General features: G+C 64.5%; 4 protein-coding genes across 7 annotated transcripts in view; 2 read left to right on the top strand and 2 right to left on the bottom strand.

The window, feature by feature from the left end:
* Window positions 1-20: 20 nt before the first annotated feature.
* On the bottom strand, window positions 21-4,207 carry RNF215 (ring finger protein 215). Its single transcript, XM_062626070.1, has 4 exons — window positions 3,959-4,207; window positions 782-910; window positions 484-555; window positions 21-405 (listed from the first exon to the last, which is right to left on the bottom strand). The coding sequence occupies exons 1-4, from the start codon at window positions 4,205-4,207 to the stop codon at window positions 82-84; spliced, it is 774 nt and encodes a 257-aa protein (XP_062482054.1). The 3' UTR covers window positions 21-81.
* Window positions 4,208-5,940: 1,733 nt separating this feature from the next.
* Window positions 5,941-11,383, top strand: SEC14L2 (SEC14 like lipid binding 2). Of its 2 annotated transcripts, XM_062626088.1 has the most exons (12): window positions 5,941-6,098; window positions 7,228-7,303; window positions 8,223-8,266; window positions 8,407-8,466; window positions 8,544-8,732; window positions 9,083-9,178; window positions 9,325-9,385; window positions 9,459-9,542; window positions 9,682-9,788; window positions 9,876-10,015; window positions 10,872-11,041; window positions 11,126-11,383. In XM_062626088.1, the coding sequence occupies exons 1-12, from the start codon at window positions 6,045-6,047 to the stop codon at window positions 11,275-11,277; spliced, it is 1,233 nt and encodes a 410-aa protein (XP_062482072.1). In that variant the 5' UTR covers window positions 5,941-6,044; the 3' UTR covers window positions 11,278-11,383. The 2 variants fall into 2 exon arrangements, with proteins under 2 accessions (XP_062482072.1, XP_062482073.1); XM_062626089.1 differs by lacking the exon at window positions 9,459-9,542.
* A 913-nt stretch (window positions 11,384-12,296) lies between these two features.
* MTFP1 (mitochondrial fission process 1) lies at window positions 12,297-14,490 on the top strand. Its single transcript, XM_062626093.1, has 4 exons — window positions 12,297-12,420; window positions 13,588-13,715; window positions 13,790-14,022; window positions 14,289-14,490. The coding sequence occupies exons 1-4, from the start codon at window positions 12,369-12,371 to the stop codon at window positions 14,362-14,364; spliced, it is 489 nt and encodes a 162-aa protein (XP_062482077.1). The 5' UTR covers window positions 12,297-12,368; the 3' UTR covers window positions 14,365-14,490.
* Window positions 14,491-16,881: 2,391 nt separating this feature from the next.
* Window positions 16,882-20,792, bottom strand: part of GAL3ST1 (galactose-3-O-sulfotransferase 1) — an 8,521-nt gene continuing 4,610 nt past the window's right edge. For all 3 annotated transcript variants that reach the window (XM_062626084.1, XM_062626085.1, XM_062626086.1), the window contains 2 exons: window positions 19,330-19,463; window positions 16,882-18,153 (listed from right to left, as the gene is read on the bottom strand). In XM_062626084.1, coding sequence (XP_062482068.1) covers window positions 17,001-18,153; window positions 19,330-19,454 — 1,278 coding nt within the window. In that variant the 5' untranslated portion in view covers window positions 19,455-19,463 and the 3' untranslated portion in view covers window positions 16,882-17,000. The remainder of the gene's footprint in view (window positions 18,154-19,329; window positions 19,464-20,792) is intronic.

The following is a 20,792-nucleotide window of genomic DNA, read 5'->3' as shown; positions in this document are numbered from 1 at the left end:
CCCCATTCCCAGGGACCCAGGGGACTGCCCCTGCCCAGCCCTGAGCAACCCCGCACAACCTCTTCCCCCCAGTGCCCTGCCTCAGTTTCCCCCCATGACACCACAGCAGCGATCCCCACTGACCACGTGTAGGAAAGACCGAGGGGTCCCATCACTGCAGTGGTGGGGACGAGCACTGACAGCACCAGGGCTGCTGGTAACCTGCCATGTGGGCTCTGCACTGCTCCAGCTCGCCCCCAGCCCATGCACTGTGCATGAGGACCGCCGGGCGGCCTGGCCAGGCAGGGAGCAGGGCACAGCCCCACAACCCCAGCCATACCGCAGCAGCGCTCCCAGCAGCCTGGTGACGTTGTCCGAGGACTGGATCACGATCACGGGCTTGGCAAGAAGCTGGGACACGTCCAGCTGCAAGCAGAGAGGGAAGCAAGAGCCGTGAGCAGGGCATGAGGCCGGCGTGGGGAGCTGCGGGCAGGATGTCCCTACCTCCCGGATGGCATTCTGGTTCAGTGCCAGGATGAGCAGGGCCGAGGCCCCCAGAACCAGGGCTCGCTTCATCTGTGGGGACAGGACACGGGCTCAGAGGGCAGCACAGGCAGGACGGGCAGCGGCCTCCCCGTGCCTCTCATCCCGCTGCAGGCAGCACCCAGCGCCTCCCTGCCCTGGTGAAGCATCACACGGGACCCACGAGAGGCGACCCGGGAGCGCTACCAGGGACCCCCCGATGGCCGGGACCCCCCATGCGATGCGGAGCAGACACCGGCGGTGCCCCGTGCGCTCGCACCTTGCTGACGACGGCGGTGGTGAAGGACTCCTCGCGGGCGCCGCGGGGCAGCTCCGCCGGCTCCTCGCCCACCGGCACCACCCCGATCCAGCTGCCGTCAGTGCCCAGCTCGGGCTCCGCGTCCCCCACCTGCAGCAGGGAGCACAGCACCAGCACCCGGCACCCGTACGGCACCGCTGGGGCAGCGGCTGTGGTGGCACAGGGGCAACAGGACCTGTCACAGCCCCCCCCCCAGTGCTCCCTGCACACACAGCACCCAATGCCCACAGCACACACAGCCCCCAGTGCCCACTGCACACACAGCCCCCAGTGCCCACTGCACACACAGCCCCCCGATGCCCACTGCACACACAGCCCCCCAGTGCCCACTGCACACACAGCCCCCAGGGCCCACTGCACACACAGCCCCCAGTGCCCACTGCACACACAGCCCCCCCAGTGCCCACTGCACACACAGCCCCCAGTGCCCACTGCACACACAGCCCCCCCAATGCCCACTGCACACACAGCCCCCAGTGCCCACTGCACACACAGCCCCCAGTGCCCACTGCACACACAGCCCCTCCAGTGCCCACTGCACACACAGCCCCCGGTCCCCACTGCACACACAGCCCCCCAGTGCCCACTGCACACACAGCCCCCAATGCCCACCGCACACACAGCCCCCAATGCCCACCGCACACACAGCCCCCCAATGCCCACTGCACACACAGCCCCCCAATGCCCACTGCACACACAGCCCCCCAATGCCCACTGCACACACAGCCCCCAGTGCCCACTGCACACACAGCCCCCAGTGCCCACTGCACACACAGCCCCCCAATGCCCACTGCACACACAGCCCCCCAATGCCCACTGCACACACAGCCCCCCAATGCCCACTGCACACACAGCCCCCCAATGCCCACTGCACACACAGATCCCCCAATGCCCACTGCACACACAGCCCCCCAATGCCCACTGCACACACAGATCCCCCAATGCCCACTGCACACACAGCCCCCAATGCCCACTGCACACACAGCACCCAATGCCCACTGCACACACAGCCCCCCAGTGCCCACTGCACACACAGCCCCCCCAGTGCCCACTGCACACACAGCTCCCCCAGTGCCCCCTGCACACACAGCCCCCCAGTGCCCACTGCACACACAGCCCCCAGTGCCCACTGCACACACAGCCCCCAGCGCCCACTGCACACACAGCTCCCCCAGCGCCCACTGCACACACAGCCCCCACAGTGCCCACTGCACACATAGCCCCCAATGCCCACTGCACACACAGCCCCCAATGCCCACTGCACACACAGCCCCCAGTGCCCACTGCACACACAGCCCCCAATGCCCACTGCACACACAGCCCCCAATGCCCACTGCACACACAGCCCCCCAGTGCCCACTGCACACACAGCCCCCAATGCCCACTGCACACACAGCCCCCAATACCCACTGCACACACAGCCCCCCAGTGCCCACTGCACACACAGCCCCCCAATGCCCACTGCACACACAGCCCCCCAATGCCCACTGCACACACAGCCCCCCCAATGCCCACTGCACACACAGCCCCCCAATGCCCACTGCACACACAGCCCCCCAATGCCCACTGCACACATAGCCCCCAATGCCCACTGCACACACAGCCCCCAATGCCCACTTCACACACAGCCCCCCAATGCCCACTGCACACACAGCCCCCCCCAATGCCCACTGCACACACAGCCCCCAGTGCCCACTTCACACACAGCCCCCCCAATGCCCACTGCACACACAGCCCCCAATGCCCACTGCACACACAGCCCCCAATGCCCACTGCACACACAGCCCCCCCAATGCCCACTGCACTCACAGCCCCCCAGTGCCCACTGCACACACAGCTCCCCCAAATGCCCACTGCACACACAGCTCCCCCAAATGCCCACTGCACACACAGCCCCCAGTGCCCACTGCACACACAGCCCCCCACGGCCCACTGCACACACAGCCCCCCCACCCACTGCACACACAGCCCCCCCCAATGCCCACTGCACACACAGCCCCCCAATGCCCACTGCACTCACAGCCCCCCAGTGCCCACTGCACACACAGCCCCCCAGTGCCCACTGCACACACAGATCCCCCAGTGCCCACTGCACACACAGCCCCCAATGCCCACTGCACACACAGCCCCCAGTGCCCACTGCACACACAGCCCCCCAATGCCCACTGCACACACAGCCCCCAGTGCCCACTGCACACACAGCCCCCCAATGCCCACTGCACTCACAGCCCCCAATGCCCACTGCACACACAGCCCCCCAATGCCCACTGCACACACAGCCCCCCCAATGCCCACTGCACACACAGCCCCTCCAGTGCCCACTGCACACACAGCCCCCCAATGCCCACTGCACACACAGCCTCCAGTGCCCACTGCACACACAGCCCCTCCAGTGCCCACTGCACACACAGCCCCCGGTCCCCACTGCACACACAGCCCCCAGTGCTCCCTGCACACACAGCCCCCAGTGCCCACTGCACACACAGCCCCCAGTGCCCACTGCACACACAGCCCCCCAGTGCCCACTGCACACCCCGCCGCCATGCCCACTGCACACACAGCCACCCCCGTGCCCACTGCACACACAGCCCCCAGTGCCCACTGCACACACAGCCCCCAGTGCCCACTGCACACACAGCCCCCAATGGCCACTGCACACACAGCCCCCCAGTGCCCACTGCACACACAGCCCCCCAATGCCCACTGCACACACAGCCCCCCAGTGCCCACTGCACACACAGCCCCCCAGTGCCCACTGCACACACAGCCCCCCCAGTGCCCCATGCACACACAGCCCCCAGTGCCCACTGCACACACAGCCCCCAGTGCCCACTGCACACACAGATCCCCCAATGCCCACTGCACACACAGCCCCCAGTGCCCACTGCACACACAGCCCCCCAGTGCCCACTGCACACACAGCCTCAATGCCCACTGCACACACAGCCACCCCAGTGCCCACTGCACACACAGCCCCCCCAGTGCCCACTGCACTCACAGCCCTCAATGCCCACTGCACACACAGCCCCCGGTGCCCAGATCCTCCCGGTTCCCGGTGCCCCATTCCCTGCTGCCCACTTCCCTATCCCCCGGTTCCCGGTCTCCCCGCTGCCCCGGTGCCCGGGTCCCGGTGCTCACCAGCAGCAGCCGCCCGCGGATCTCCTCCTGCTCCTCCTCGTCCCGCGGCCCCCCCGCTCCCAGCACGGCACCGCGCAGTGTGTAGGAGCCTCCGGGCCCCGCGGCCGCGCTGCCGCCACCATCCCCCGGGCCCTGCCCCGGCCCCGGCCCGGTCACCGCCACCTCCACCCGGGCGGCGGGCGCAGGCCCCGGCCCGGCCCGGCACAGCGCCAGCAGCGGCGCCAGCAGCGCGGCCCGCACCGCCGCCATCGCCCTGCCGCGCACCGCCCCGCAGCGCCCCCTGCCGCCGCGGAGGACCGCAGGCGCCGAGCGCCGCCGGGGGGCGCCCGAGAGCGAAACCGGGAGTGGGGCCGGGGCCGGGGTAAGGGACCAGGGATAGGGACAGGGATAAAAAGGAGCGGGGTGGCAAGGATAAAAGGGGCCGATTTGGTACCGGGATAAGAGTACTCGGATAAAAGGGACCAGGATAAAGGAACGGGATAGAGGCAGGAACCGGGGATGGGGAGCGGGAGAGGGAAAAAAACATGGACAGGAATAAAGATAGGGGCAGGCACCAGGACTGGGAACTGCCCCATCCCTAACTGGGACCGGGACAGGCACGGGGAGAGGGACAGGGACTGGGATGGGCACCAGGAGAGGGACAGGGGGAGGGATGGTGCCACGCTGGGGGATGTGGCCCCCATGGCCCCACAGCCCCGCTTCCCTGTGGGGCCCATGAGGACACGTGGGGCCACACGAGGACACGCGTGCACAGGGACATGCACAGCCCCGCACACATGTGGAGCGCCCCAAGCCCTGGCCTGGGCTCACCCCAACACCCGAGTACCCCAAACCCCCCCTGACACCCGTCCATGGTCCCTGTGCCAGCAGTGCCAGCAGTGCCGCCGCGGTGGCCCCGCTGCAGCCACGTGTGCCCGGCACATGTGCCGGAACAGGATTCCCAGGGGATTACCCACGGGCCGGCCGGGCGCAGGGGCCATGGTGCGGTGGCATTCCCAGCAGGACGGGTCTGGGTGTGACCTGGTATTCCCGGTGCTCCCAACCGTGTTGCAATGATGGAGGCTTAATCTCAGCACTGGAGCCGGTTTAACCACACGGCAAAACATTCCCATTGCTTGGCCCTGTTGTAAACACCAGCCCGGAAACCTGTCCAGCTCCGGAGCTGGGCCGGGAAAGGTGGTTCCCAATGTGGGATACCCAAAATGGGAACATGGGGCACCGCAGCTGTGAGACCCCATGGAAGGGACACACACGTGGGACCTGTGTGGTGGGACACGCGTGGGGTGGGAATGGAGCTGTGGAGTATCCATAGGTTTATGGGACATGGATGGCTCCATGGGGCAGTCACCACTCAGAGGGACGCAGACGGCGCCATGGGACATGCATGGGTCCAAGGGACACAGACGGCTCCATGGGACATGCATGGGTCCAAGGGACACAGACGGCTCCATGGGACATGCATGGGTCCAAGGGACACAGACGGCTCCATGGGACATGCATGGGTCCAAGGGACACAGACGGCTCCATGGGACATGCATGGGTCCAAGGGACACAGATGGCTCTGTAAGACGTGCATGGGTCCAAGGGACACAGATGGCTCTGTGGGACATGCATGGGTCCAAGGGACACAGATGGCTCTGTGGGACATGCATGGGTCCATGGGGTAGACACAGCTCTGAGGGACATGCATGGCTCCATGGTACATCCATGGGGCCATGCGTGACACACGGCCCCCTTAGCCCCATCCCCCTGTGCCCCCCCATCCTCTCCATACCCCTATCCCCTCCTAAGCCCCATAACCCCGTACCCCCACACCCCTCCATCCCCCACCCGTGCCCCCCATACCCCCGTACCCCTGTATCCCCCGCACCACCCGCAGCCCCCATCCCTCCATCCCCCCACACCCCCCTATCCCCTCCCGTACCCCCGTGCCCCGCCGCTGCCCGGGCAGGGTCCAAGGCCGCGGGGCCGGGCCGGGCTGGGCCGGGGCGGGGCGGGCTGGGGGCGGCGCTCCGGAGCCTCCGCAAGCGGCCGCCGGCGCCGGGGCCCGGTAGAGGCTGCGCGAGCCCCCCCGGGGCCGGGCACCATGAGCGGCCGCGTCGGGGACCTGAGCCCGCGGCAGGCGGAGGCGCTGGCGCAGGTGAGCGGGGAGCGGCCCCGGTGAGCCCGGCATCCCCCGCGGTGCCGCCCGGTCCCGTCCCGGCTGCGCCATCCCAGAGGGGACCGCGGCCCCGAGCCCCCCCCCCCCCATCCCGCCCCATCCATCCCCATCGCTCCCGCTGGCCCCGCCGCTGCCCGGGGCACCTCCTGCCCCGCCGCGGGGCTCCGGGTGACCCGTGGCCATCAGCCACCGCGCTGGCCTTGGGGCTGGCACCGCGATCACCGGCGCCGTGCCCGGGTGGCTTCCCGCGGGGTCACTGCTCCCACCGCGCCGGGACTTTATCCTGTCGCTGCTCTTGGCCCACCCGAGCCCAGGATGACCCCGCCGGGATGGGGAACGGAGCCGAAACCGTCCCGGTGCTGGCGGGTGGGGGAAAGCGGAGCTGCGGAACCCGTCCATGAGCACCTTGTTGTTCTCAGGGTGAAGGAGCTAATCCCGGCCTTAATTACACCTAAATTCAGCGGCAGATAATCCCATCGGCCTCATTAAGGGCAGGTCCTGGCCTGGTACGGGGACCATGTGCCACAGGGACCTGCACCCGGCTGGGACCTGCAGGGTGTCACTGCAGCGGTGCCATCCCAAAGGATGGCAGCGGTGGTGGGGAACGGTCTGGTGGAGAGGGCCAGGAAACCTGGAGACGGGCTTGGGACAAGGGCCTGCAGGGACAGGCCAAGGGGAATGGCTTGAACCTGCCAGAGGGGAGACTGAGCTGAGCTCTTAGGCAGAAGCTCTTCCCTGTGAGGGTGCTGAGGCGCTGGCACAGGGTGCCCAGAGAAGCTGTGGCTGCCCCATCCCTGGCAGTGTTCAAGGCCAGGCTGGACACAGGGGCTTGGAGCAAGCTGCTCTAGTGGAAGGGGTCCCTGCCCGTGGCAGGGGTTGGAGCTGGAGGAGCTTTAAGGTCCCTTCCAACACAAACCAGGCTGGGATTCCATGGTCCCTGCAGCCCCGCACAAGGGGACCAGCTCGGGGACACCGAGTGCTTGGGCCCAGCATGCACAGTGGCAGGCACAAGGTGTGGGTGCCCCTGCCCTTCTGGGGCACAAAGCAGCAGCTCTGGGGTTTCCGGGTGGGATCATGGCCCCTCCAACAGCCCCTCTTCCGCTGGCAGTTCCGGGAGAACCTGCAGGATGTGCTGCCCTCGCTGCCCGCACAGGACGACTATTTCCTCCTCAAATGGCTCCGAGGTGACCCCAGGGTGGGGGACACGCACTGAGGGTGATGGAGGCAGGGACATGCATTGGGGGTGATGGATCCAGGGACATGCATTGGGGGTGATGGAGCCGGGAACACACATTGGGGTTATGGAGCCGGGAACACACATTGGGGGTGATGGAGCCGGGGACACATGTTGCAGGTGATGGAGCCGGGAACACGTATTGGGGGTGATGGAGCCAGGAACATGTGTTGAGGGGTGATGAAGCCGGGGACATATGGGGTGATGGAGCCGGGAACACGTATTGGGGGTGATGGAGCTGGGGATGTGTATTGGGTGATAGAGCTGGGGACATGAGTTTTGGGTGATAGAGCCAGGGACACACATGGGGGCTGATGGAGCCAGGGACATGCATTGGGGGTGATGGAGCCAGGGACACGTGTTGGGGCTGATGGAGCTGGGGACTTGCATTGTGGGTGATGGAGCCAGGGACACACATTGGGGGTGATGGAGCCGGGAACACACATTGGGGGTGATGGAGCCAGAGACACGTGTTGGGGGTGACAGAGCCAGGGACACACATTGGGGTGATGGAGCCGGGAACACGTATTGGGGGTGATGGAGCCGGGAACATGTGTTGGGGGTGATGGAGCCAGGGACATGTGTTTTGGGTGATAGAGCTGGGGACATGGATTGGGGCTGATGGAGCCAGGGACATGCATTGGGGCTGATGGAGCCAGGGACATGCATTGGGGGTGATGGAGGCAGGGACACGTGTTGGGGGTGATGGAGCTGGGGACTTGCATTGTGGGTGATGGAGCCAGGGACACGCATTGGGGCTGATGGAGCCAGGGACACGCATTGGGGGTGATGGAGCCAGGGACACGTGTTGGGGGTGATGGAACCGGGCTGCAGCACCCGTTGGAGCTGAGCTCTTTGCTGTCCTGCAGCGCGCTCCTTCGACGTGCCCAAGGCTGAGGCGATGCTTCGCAAGGTGAGAGAGACCCCCCCATGCCACCACCAAGCTCCCGGTTGTCACTGGGATGGCTCCGTTCTCAGACCTGCCCGCAGGGTGCACCCCATCCCATGGGCTGGGGGTCCCCAGATCCTCTCATCTCTGCCCCCACCCCGCAGCACCTTGAGTTCCGCAAGCACATGGACGCCGACAACATCGTGTCGTGGGAGGCCCCCGAGGTGGGTGTCCCCGGCCCCGGGGGGTGCCCCGGGGGGTCCCATCCCTATGGGGCGCCCCTGACGGCGGCGCTGCGCAGGTGATCCGCAGGTACATGTCGGGTGGGATGTGCGGCTACGACCGCGAGGGCAGCCCCATCTGGTACGACATCATCGGGCCGCTGGACGCGCGGGGGCTGCTGCTCTCTGCCTCCAAGCAGGACCTGCTCAAGAACAAGTTCCGTGACTGCGAGCTGCTGCGGCGCGAGTGCGAGGAGCAGAGCAGGAAGGTGGGGCCAGCCCCACAAACCCACGTCTGGTCCAGCCCCACCACCCAACCTCCTCCCCACCCCTCCATGCCCAGTCCATCCCCACCAGTCTGTTCCTGCCAGCCCCACAAGTCCACGTCCTGTCCCTCCTGCCTCAGACCATGTCCCTGCCAGCTCTGTAAGTCCATCTCTCACCCATCCCCACCATTCAATGGCCTCTCCAGCCCCACAAACCCATGCCCACTCCATGCCCACCACCCAGTGCCCCTTCTCCCCACACCAACACCCGCAGGAGGCTCTGCCCAGGGGGTTCCAGCCCCATCACTGGGGCTGGGCACGGCCTGACCCCCCCCCCCCCCACCCCATCCCAGCTGGGCAGGAAGGTCGAGACGGTGCTGATGGTGTACGACTGCGAGGGCCTGGGCTTGAAGCACCTCTGGAAGCCAGCGGTGGACACCTACGGGGAGGTGAGGCTGCGACAGCGACGCCGGGACCGTGGTGCAGGAGCAGGTCCCTGTTGTGCCCTGTACCCCATGAGCGTTTTGGGGTGGGGGTCCGTGCCCGTGGTGGGGGGTGTGTGGATGGGGGCGATGGAGCTCTCCCCATCCCGCAGCTCCTGTCCATGTTCGAGGAGAATTACCCCGAGTCCCTCAAGCGCCTGTTCATTGTGAAGGGTGAGTCCGGCCACGGGGGCCCTCCTCCCACCGGGGGGTGCTGACCCCCCATAACACCCCCATCCACCCCCAGCCCCCAAGATCTTCCCCGTCGCCTACAACCTGGTCAAGCACTTCCTGAGCGAGGACACCCGCAGGAAGGTCGTGGTGCTGGGATGTGAGTCTGGAGCCCTCAGAACGGGTCCCCACGTCCTCCCCTGCCTCCCATTCACCCGGGGGGGGGGACGACCGTGGCTGCGCTGGGGCTCCCCACGGCGCTCCTGTGCCCCCCAAGCACCGAGTCCTCCTCCCTGCAGCCAACTGGAAGGAGGTCCTGCAGAAGCACATTGACCCCGAGCAGATCCCGGTGGAGTACGGGGGCACCCTCACGGACCCCGACGGGGACCCCAAGTGCTCGAGCAAGGTTGCAGAAGCCCCAGCGCACCCGTGGGTTCCTGAGGGGGGTGCAGGGTCCCCCCCATACCCACATCCATCTCCACGCCCTGTGCAGATCAACTACGGGGGGGACGTGCCGCAGCAGTACTACGTGCGGGACCAGCTGGCGCAGCAGTACGAGCACAGCGTGGTGGTGAACCGCGGCTCGTCCCACCAGGTCGAGTACGAGATCCTCTTCCCGGGCTGCGTCCTCAGGTGAGGAGGGGGCTGCACCCCACGGGGATGGGGGGACACAACACAGTGAGGGGATGAACGTGATGGGGGGACACAGTGCAATGGGGGGGACACAGCGTAATAGGGGGCACACAATGCGATGGGGGGGACACGGCGTGATGGGGGGCACACAATGCGATGGGGGGGACACAGTGTGATGGAGGGGACACAATGCGATGGGGGGGACACAGTGTGATGGAGGGGACACAAGGCAATCGAGGAGATGCAATGTGAGGGATGGAATGGGGGTGACACAAAGCAATGGAGGGGACACAAGGCAATGAAGGGACATAATGTGATGGAGGGGACACAGAGGCATGGGAGGACACAGTGATGGGGGCAACACAATGAGATGGAGGGGACACAAGGCAATGGAGATGACAGCGTAATGGAGGGGACACAGGGCAATGAAGGGACATAATGTGATGGAGGGGACACAGGAATGGGAGGACACAGCGATAGGGGTGACACAATGCAATGGAGGGGACACAACACGACAGGGACACAAGGCAATGGAGGTGACAGCACAATGGAGGGGACACAAGGCAATGGAGGGATACAATGTGATGGAGGGGACACAGTGCAATAGAGGGGATACAAGGCACTGGGGGTGACACAGTGCAATGGAGGGGACACAAGGCAATGGAGGGATACAATGTGATGGAGGGGACACAGAGGGATGGGGGGGACACAGTGCAATAGAGGGGATACAAGGCACTGGGGTGACACAGTGCAATGGAGGAGACACAAGGCACTGGGGGTGACACAAGGCACTGGGGGTGACACAATGCACTGGGATGACACAGCGCACTGGGGGTGTCCCCACCCCACGGCGCAGGTGGCAGTTCCGGACAGAGGGCTCTGACGTGGGCTTCGGGGTGTACCTGAAGACCAAGGCCGGGGAGCGGCAGCGCGCGGGCGCCATGACCGAGGTGTACCCCAACCAGCGCTACAACTCCCACCTGGTGCCCGAGGACGGGTCCCTGACCTGCTCCACCCCCGGCATCTGTGAGCGCACCCCCCCCCAGCCCCTGGGGACACCCCGGGCTGCTCCCCCCGGCGCTGACCCCCCCCGTTCCCGCCCCGCCGCAGACGTGCTGCGCTTCGACAACACCTACAGCTACCTCCATGCCAAGCGGGTGAGCTACAGCGTGGAGGTGCTGCTGCCGGACGCCGCCGCCGCGCAGCACATCCAGCGCCTCGGGGACCGGACCAGCGCGGAGAGCCTCGACCACAGCCCCTAACGCTGCCCCCCCCTCCTCCGGCTGCCGGAGCCCCCAGGACGGCCGCAGCCGCGCCAGGATGGAGATGGGGCTGAGGCCCCAGAGCACACGGACCGAGGAGGGGCTGGAGGGGCGGGAGCCCCCAACTGTGCCTTAGGGGGGTCCTGGGCCCCCACTGCTGCGTGGGGTGGGGGGAGTAAAGGGACGGATGGAGCTGGGTCACCTCTGGTTATTGTCACCCAGCCCCACAACAAAACCCTGCTGCCCCCCTCAGCCCCACAACAAAACTCTGCTGCCTCCCCCAGCCCCATAACCAGACCCTGCTGCCCCCCCCCCCATAACAAAACCCTGCTGCCTCCCTCAGCCCCATAACCAGACCCTGCTGCCCCCCTCTCCAGCCCCATAACCGGACCCTGCTGACCACCCCCCCAGCCCTATAACCAGACCCTGCTGCCCCCCCCCCCAACAAAACCCTGCTGCCTCCCTCAGCCACATAACCAGACCCTGCTGCCCCCCCCTCCGGCCCCATAACCGGACCCTGCTGACCCCCCCCCCAGCCCCACAACAAAACCCTGCTGCCTCCCCGAGCCCCATAACCAGACCCCATAACCAGACACTGCTGACTCCCCGAGCCCCATAACCAGACCCCATAACCAGACACTGCTGACCCCCCCCAGCCCCACAACAAAACCCTGCTGCCTCCCCCAGCCCCATAACCAGACCCTGCTGCCCCCTCCGCCCCATAACAAAACCCTGCTGCCTCCGTCAGCCCCATAACAAAACCCTGCTGCCCCCCTAGCCCCATAACAAAACCCTGCTGCCTCCCCCCCCAGCCCCATAACCGGACCCTGCTGCCCCCCCCCCCAGCCCCATAACCAGATCCTGCGGCCCCCGCCCCGCGCCCCATAACTACTCCACGTTGCCACCACCCTCAGATCCCACCCATGTGACCGCCGCGGGACGTCACGTGACTATTAACCCCTCCGCAGCCCCGCGATGCCCTGCCCCTCGCGTGCCGCCGGGGGGCGGGGCCGGGGGGGCGGGGCCTGGTGACGTGTCCCTGGAGGGGCGGGGCGGGCTCGTGCAGCGGCGGGAGCCGGGGAGCGCGCGCCATGGGGGCGGCGGAGCCCGACCTTTACCGGGACACGTGGGTCCGGTACTTGGGTGAGCACCGCGGCGGGCACGTGACACCGGGCACGTGACACCGGCACCGGGCACTTGGCACGGGGGCACCACATTGGGGCGGGCACCGGCACCGGTCAGTGCGCATGCACCGGGTACCGGCACCGGGCTTGTCCTCAGGCACTGACACCGGGAGCTGTGTCAGGCAGCGCGGTTGCATCAGGCACCAGCGCTGTGTTAGCAGGTGCCGGGCACTGACACCCGGCACTGGTTTATGCACACTGCACCGGGTACCGGCACCGGGCACGGACACTTGTCCTTGGGCACACGCAGCAGGCACCGGCTACCAGACACCAGCGCCACGCGCTGCATTGTGTCGGACACCGGCACTGTGCAGCCAGTGCTGACACTTGCCCTTGGACGCTGACACTGGGTAACAGCATCGCACACCGGGCACTGACGCTGGGTACCGGTGTCACACTACACTGGGTAACGGCATCGCACACCGGGCACTGACGCTGGGTACCGGTGTCACACCACACTGGATAACAGCATCGCGCACCGGGCACTGACGCTGGGTACCGGTGTCACACCACACTGGATAACAGCATCGCGCACCGGGCACTGACGCTGGGTACCGGTGTCACACCACACTGGGTAACGGCATCGCACACCGGGCACTGACGCTGGGTACCGGTGTCACACCACACTGGGTAACGGCATCGCACACCGGGCACTGACGCTGGGTACCGGTGTCACACCACACTGGATAACAGCATCGCACACCGGGCACTGACGCTGGGTACCGGTGTCACACCACACTGGGTAACAGCATCGCACACCGGGCACTGACGCTGGGTACCGATGTCACACCACATTGGATAACAGCATCGCACACCGGGCACTGACGCTGGGTACCGGTGTCACACCACACTGGGTAACGGCATCGCACACCGGGCACTGGGCACTGCCACTGCACAGCAGTCACCATCACTGGTCCTGGCACTGTGCACCAGCAGCACGTGCTGTCATCTGCACTGCCCCTGGGAACTGGGCACACGCACCGGCACCGGTGCTGGTCACCGACAGCCGCGGGGTGCAGGGTGACCCATCTGCTCTGACCCCTCCGTGTGGGTCCTCACTGCTCCCAGTGGGCACAGAACACCCCGGGGGGTTCCTGGTCCCCACTGACCCCCTGCTGCCCCCCAGGTTATGCCAACGAGGTGGGTGAATCCTTCCGCCCGCTGGTGCCGGTGCCGGTGGTGTGGGCCAGCTACGGCGTGGCCACCGCGTACGTGACCGCCGATGCCATCGACAAGGGCCGCAGAGCTGCCACCGTGAGTGTCACCCCCCCCCACCAGCACCCCCCACTGCTCCATCCCCACACCCTGACCCCCTCGTTTCCCCCCAGGCGCACGTGCAGGACCCAGCGCAGGCCATGCGGGTCGGGGTGGCCGTGGTGGACACGTTCATCTGGCAGAGCCTGGCCTCGGTGGCCATCCCCGGCTTCACCATCAACCGGCTCTGCGCCGCCTCGCTGGCCCTGCTGGGCACCCTCACCCGCTGGCCGCTGCCCCTGCGCCGCTGGGCCACCACCGCCCTGGGGCTGGCCACCATCCCCGTCATCATCACCCCCATCGACAGGTAAGGGGTTCACCCATGGGATGGAGCGCTCCTCATCCCAGGGGAACTGGTCCCAGTGTGGCCTTGGAACTGGGTGGGGAAGCATGGGGTGATCGAGGGGTGTCCTCGCCCCACAGGGGTGTCCAGCCCCACAGGGATGACCAGGAGCACGGCCCTAAGCCTGGTTTTGGTGACACCTGGGATGCTCCTGGGATTAGGGACCACCCCATCAGAGCCAGTTAACCAGGGACACCCCCCGCTGCCCCACTTCCCTTCTCCTGCCACAGGACCGTGGACTTCCTGATGGACTCCAGCCTCCGCAAGCTCTATGGGGCACCAGGAGAGCCCCCGGCCCCGCACTGAGCCCCCCCCCGGGGACACTGAACCTGATCTTGGGGTGCTGAGACCCACAACTGTGAACCCCCCTCCCCTGATCCCACACCCGGTGACGGCCCCGGGGCTGGTCCTAATAAACCATTTCAAGGCTGACGCTGTTGTGGGTGGTGTTTGGAGACCCCATGGCCATGTCCCCTCCTTGGGGACACACACTTGGGTCTGGCTGTGTCCCAGCCCCTGGGGGATCTCCACCTGAGGATGGAGGGGTCCCTGATCACCCCACCAGCACCCGCACATCCTAGCTGGAGCCCCTCCATCCTCCCACAGCCACTGCCAGTCCCATGGGGGCTGCCACCATGTCCAAGGTCTTCAGTGGTGCCTCCAGGCACCCAAATCCCTCCAGGCAGAAGCCACCCTCTCCAGCGCCATGACCTGGGGCAATGCCACCATGCATGGTGGCCACATCTCCCAGTACCACGAGGTGCCACCAGGGTGATGTGGCTTCCAGACAAGGTCATGGAAGCTCCAGCCTGCGGTGGCATCCACATGGCCCCACGCGGAGAGGCTTTAGAGAAGAGAGAACCACTTTTAAGTGGGGAGGAGGAAGGGGGGCACCAGCTCACCCCCAGCGCTGCACCAGGCTCTGGTGGTCTGCACCCATCTCACCCCCTTTGTTCATCTCCCTGGGGATGAGGGCTCGGCGTGGAAGGGACATTGCCCAAGGCCTGTGCCAGCAGAGCCCCAACCGTGGCAGATGCCACCAGCGCCAGCCTGGCCAGCAGGAACCTGGCACCGCGCTGGGCACAGCGCCAGAGCAAGCAGGGCTCAGAGGCTGCTTCAGCACGTGGGGTGGGGGGTTTGGGGCCATGGGGCTGGAGGTGTCCGCTCACCTTCACACCACAGCACCTTCTCCTTCTGCACCAGCAATGCTCCAACCATCTCCCGGTGGAGTGTGCCCTCTCCTGGGAGCCCGGGGCAGGATGTGGCCAATAGAGCCCGTGAGGACCGCCAGGATCCCAAAGCCACGTGGGCCACCACATCCCGGCCCGGTAGCCAGCAGCTCTGCAGGAGGTGTCACCGCAGTGGCACAGGGCACTCCGGGAGGGAACTGGGAGCTGGGACAAGGGCTCCATCAGGAGGATGTCCCATCCACACTGCAGAGCTGCTGCTCCCTACCCCGGGGCTCGCTGCTGGCCCCTCTGGGCACAGGCAGCCCTGGGCACGCAGGGACACAGGGACAGCAGTTTGGTCACAGCCAGGACAGAGCTCAGATGTCCCCACATCACAGCCCCCGGCCTCGGCACAGGGACATGCATGGGGACATCATCTCTGCAGCCACCTCTGGCCTCAGAACTGGCTTTTCCTTCCCCTTATCTGTGGAGACAGGCAGTGGCTGAGCTGGGATTTGGCACCTGCTCCCAGCAGGAGAGCTCAGCATGGCATGGGAGACACCATAGAGCTCAGGCAGGGGCCCCGAGCTCTGTGTCCAGGACCCACAGGCAGCACCATGCACAGCTGAGGTGGTGGCCCCAGCCTGGCCCTTAGAGCGTGCGTCCACCCCAGTACTGATGGTGCTTCTGGGGCCACCCTCCAGCAGCAGAGCTGGGACCTGGTGGCACAAGGGGGTTGTGTCACCCGTGGTGGCTGTCCCATGGGGCTGGTGTCCCTGCAAGGCCAGCAGAGTGGATCCATGGTCCTTGGCCTCCCCCTGGCGAAATGGGAGAGGGATGGAGGTGGCTGGGCCACCCTTGGGTTAAAAACTGCTCAAAACACCATTATCTTACAAAAGTAGATGGGCTTATTTATTTATGGTCTTCCCAAAGGGAGCAGAACACAGGCTGGGGGCCCTTTGCTGCTGGGGAGCCTCAGCCACAGGTGCCACCAGGGGCATCACTGGGACAGTGGCCACCAGACCCCGTTCCCCATCTCCTTCCCACACCAGTTCTCACTGGACCCTGTGGCCTTCTGGGATGTCCCATGTAGGGACTGGGCCACGGGGCCCTCTAACCAGGGCAATGTGGGGCTGGAAGGGGACCTGCTGTGTGGATGCTGTTCACTGTGGGGACCATGAGCCCACTGATAAATGGGCTTTTGGGATGGGTTTTCCATTCTCTAAATGGCTCCAGGTCACAGCCCAACGTGGACCATGGCTACAGGTAGGCTGAGAACGTGCTGCACTCATCACCCCACAGGCCAGAACCTCTGGAGGGGTGCAGCAGCTCCAGGAGCTCAAGGGAAATGGAGTGATTTGAGGAGCCCCTTGAGGTTTGGGTTCCTGGGTGGCAGCTCTGCCCACCCCGGACAAGGAGGACATCCTGCCCGTGCTGCCTCCAGCTGCATGGTGATGGAAGTGCTGCTCCCACCAGAACATGTCCTTCATGAACACCTCCTCCAGCCTTTCCATGGAGAAGGAAGAAGTGGATCCTCCTGGGAAAAAAAACACCCCAAGCCCCCAGTCCTTGATGCTCTCGGAGGCTAAGGGAGAGGCTCTGGTGGGTGCCCAAGCTGGGGCTCTGCAGGAAGCTGGTGCAGGGTACCCCCGACCATCCCCCTGCGCCGGGGCCTCCAGTGGGTTCTGCTCATGTCCAACCAACAGACACCATGAGTAAGAAAAAGGAAAGCACCTGGTTCCTTCAGGGGGAGAGCGGGACCCCCGCCACCCCCTACCACTTGAGGAAGTCCCTCACACGGCTCCATAGCTTGGTGATCCAGAGGTTGACCCCCAGGTCGGTCAGGTACTGGATTTCGGGCGTCAGCATCTTGCGGCACAGCTTCCGGTGCTTCTTGTTGATCTTCTTCTTCAAGTTGTAGCCCAGGATGGACTTCTCCCCCAGGGGCTGCCAGGGTTGCATGGAGGACTCCTGGATGGCACTGGCATCCACAGGGTGTCCCCCATCGATGCAGATGCTCTTCATTTTCTCATTCTCTCGCTGCAGCTCAGCCACGTCCTTGGCCATCCGCTCCCTCCCGTAGGCCTCCACTTTACGCCAGAAGGTGGCATTAAAATAGCGGTAGAGCTTGGTGTCGATGAGGTTCCAGGAGGTGGCTTTCTCGTAGAGCTCAGGTGTCAGCCGGGACACAGTGGAGCCCTTCCGGGCATTGAGCTTGAAGTAGAGGACATCTTCCAGCTGCCAGCACAGCAGCTCCTTCAGCAGCACCAGCGACTCATCGAAGTACTCGAGCAACATGACAAGGTGGAAGCGCTGATCTACCTCCTGGATGTGTTCCTCCACCAGCGGGCTGTTGGCGTTCATGTTGTTGTCGTAGCCCAAGTCGAAGAAGAGGAGGTTTTGGAGGTAGTGAGCATTGAACCCGTTGGGGTCATAGTAGTGCCAAGGGTCCCGGAGGAACTCCGCCAGCTTGTCGTCCCCGCTGAGCTTCCAGGTGAGGGGAATGATGCGCCCGAAGTAGTGGAAGGAGGACTCGAAGAGGTAGGCAGGGTCCCGCAGCACCGTCACGAACGTGGTGTCAGCCGGCAGGAGCTTGCGCACCTCCTCGTAGTGGAAGCGCATGTGGTTGCAGATGATGTTGAAGCAGGCACCGGGCCGGTAGCGCTGCACTTGGCTGCGCTCGAAGAACGCGGGGTAGTAGAAGTCGTTGCGGCCGTTGGGGAAGGCGAACTTGAGGCGGTGCTTCTCACCAAAGCGGAAGAGGATGTTGAGGATGGTGCTGCTGGCCGTCTTGTGCGTCTTCATGAACATGATGTTCACCTTGGGCACGCAGCTCTGGCCCGACGCGCTGCCCGTGCCGTTGGCCGCCACGGCCGGAGCCTTGCCGGGGGCTGCGGAGGAGGAGCAGGAGGAGGAGATGGGGATCCTGGTGGGGAGGAGATGGGACGAAGTTGGGTCAACGCGGCTCAGCCACCACTGAGGCTCAGCCGTGTTCCTTCCTGGAGGAGCTGGACCGGGGAAGGGTGCTCATCCCCAGCACCCATTAGAATCCCCAGTGCAGAGGAGATTGGGTTTGGGCAGAGCCCCCTGTACCCCGCACCGTCCCCAGAGCCCCTGAGCCACCAAACCAAGCTCACGCGCCCCTGGACAACCCCAGTCACTGAGCATGTGCTGCTGTGGGGGTCAGACTCCACCAGCATCAGCACAGCCTGAGCAGAGGGGTCCCCATCCTTCCCCAAGGGCATGGCTGTGGTGGCCCTGGTGATGTTGAGATGTGCATCAAGACAAGCTCTCCATGGCCATAACTCCATGGACAGGAGCTGTTAACATTCTTGTGAGGTCTGGAAGCTGGGAAGCTGCTCCCCCCTTGTAGGAGCTGTGGAGGATCCAGCATCCCAGTGAAGAGGGGAATAATCCCCATGCCCAGCTCCACAGACAAGCACTGGGAACACCATGTGTGTTACCCGAGGTGCCTGGGGCAGGGACCAGAGCCCTCTGTGAGTGACTCTGGACACTGTTAATGAAGGTGCAAAGCTGATCCCTGATAACGAACCCGTTGGGCAGCATGGGCAGCAGCTCACGCAACACCCACAGGCGGATCCTGGGGATAAGCTTAGAGATAAACTCAGTGCCAGGAGGTGAGCAGCAGAGAGCTTTGAACCTCTCCATGCCCATTGCTCTGCGTGACAGTGTGCATGTGGCAGCCCTCTGGTAACTCCTAAGGACAAGCCCTCGATGAAAGCACCCAAGTAACTGCTCCCCTCTGCCTGCTGCTCCTGACTGCTGGGGAATGTCCCTGCGATGCTTTTCCTTCTCCCAGGGGACGCAAAGCTGGGGTGGGGGGGGGCTCCTGCACCTCCTCGTCCCACCATCACCCAGGGTGTGTGTATGGATACACACATCTCCATCCTGCCCCCCGGGGAGCTGGGGTTCCCTTTCACCAACTCATGGGGCGCAGACACCAGCACGAGGTTGTAGGGAGGGGATGTCTTGGTGTGAAGCCATCAGAGCCTGGAAAGCCCCAGGATTTTCCCAAGCTTTCCAGGGCTGGAAAGCTCTGGTTGGGTATGAAACAGGGTGGCCACGCTGCCAGGGCACTCACTCTGCCATGCTGACTTGGAGTGGAGGGACGGCGTAGGAGTAAAGCAGCAGCATGAAGCTAGTCAGGAGGGTCCCCAGGACGAGCCCCTTGCACATGGACCTCCAGTGCTTCCCATGGTGCAGCATCCTGGTCACCTGCAGGAGAGGAGAGCTGTTAGCACCGGGAGATGGGGAAGCTGGGACAGAGAGGGCTCAACTCACATGCCCTGGGAAGCATCTCACTGCGGTTTTTGGCACTGGCACTGCCAAGATTGAGGTGAGGCAGCATCAGGCGTGTCCCCACTGCTGGCACAACCGCTTCATGGCCAAGGAGCAGCAGCTCTGCCCAACCTGAGCAACCTTTGCCCACATGGACAAAACCCAGCGGACTGGGCTAGAACCAGGGGAAGGAAGGAGTTGCCATGGGGCAGAATGAGAGCACTGGAACACCACGGACATGGGCAGGAGCTTTCCAAGGGCACCGGGATCCCTTTTCCCAAGGAAACCTCCAGCTGCATCAGGAGCTCCATCAGCTCATGGGTGGATGCTGCTCTATGCACCCAGCACAGGCAGGAGGGAGGTCCTGGCACCTCCGGCAACACTGAGGGCAATGTTCAGCCTTGGGTGGCTCCAGGTGGGACAAGGGGGACCCGGAGCAGGATGTCACCTCCCTGAACTATTGCACATTACACACATGTGCATGCAGCGGGGCATGCACACAGCCAGAGGGCACATGCACACAAACACCCATGCACATATGTGCATGTGGAGACGCATGTATTCATACACACTGGGAGACAAGCACATATTGTGTGTGCACACACAGGTATATGTATCTGTGTCTGTTCATGCATCCCCATGCATGCAGACACACGTGCACCCATGTATGCACTCGTGAATGCCCCCTAAGCATACAGACACCCTTATGCTTGCACACCCATGCACACCCATACATGCACACACACCCATACATGCACACCCATGCACACCCATGCACACACACACATACATGCACACCCATGCACACACATACATGCACACACACACATGCATGCACACCCATACATGCACACACACACATACATGCACACCCAAGGACACACATACATGCACACGCACCCATACATTCAAACCCATGCACACACACACCCCCAGGGACACACACACACATACATGCACACCCATGCACACACCCACACATACATGCACACACACACCCACACATGCACACACCCACCCACACATACATGCACACACACACCCACACATACATGCACACCTATGCACACCCACACATGAGCACACACACACATACATGCACATCTGTGCACACACACACACATGCACACCTATGCACACACACCCCCACACATACATGCACACACACACACATGCACCCCCCCACACCCATACATGCACACCTATGCACACACACACATGCACCCACACACACACCCATACATGCACACCCATGCACACACACAC

Source organism: Pezoporus occidentalis, unplaced genomic scaffold, assembly GCF_034315485.1.
Source record: "Pezoporus occidentalis ecotype Australia unplaced genomic scaffold, CSIRO_AGI_Poc_V1 ctg289, whole genome shotgun sequence".
Lineage (NCBI taxonomy): Eukaryota > Metazoa > Chordata > Aves > Psittaciformes > Psittacidae > Pezoporus > Pezoporus occidentalis.
Note: the sequence above shows the minus strand (reverse complement) of the source record. Positions and strands in the feature narration are given on the sequence as shown.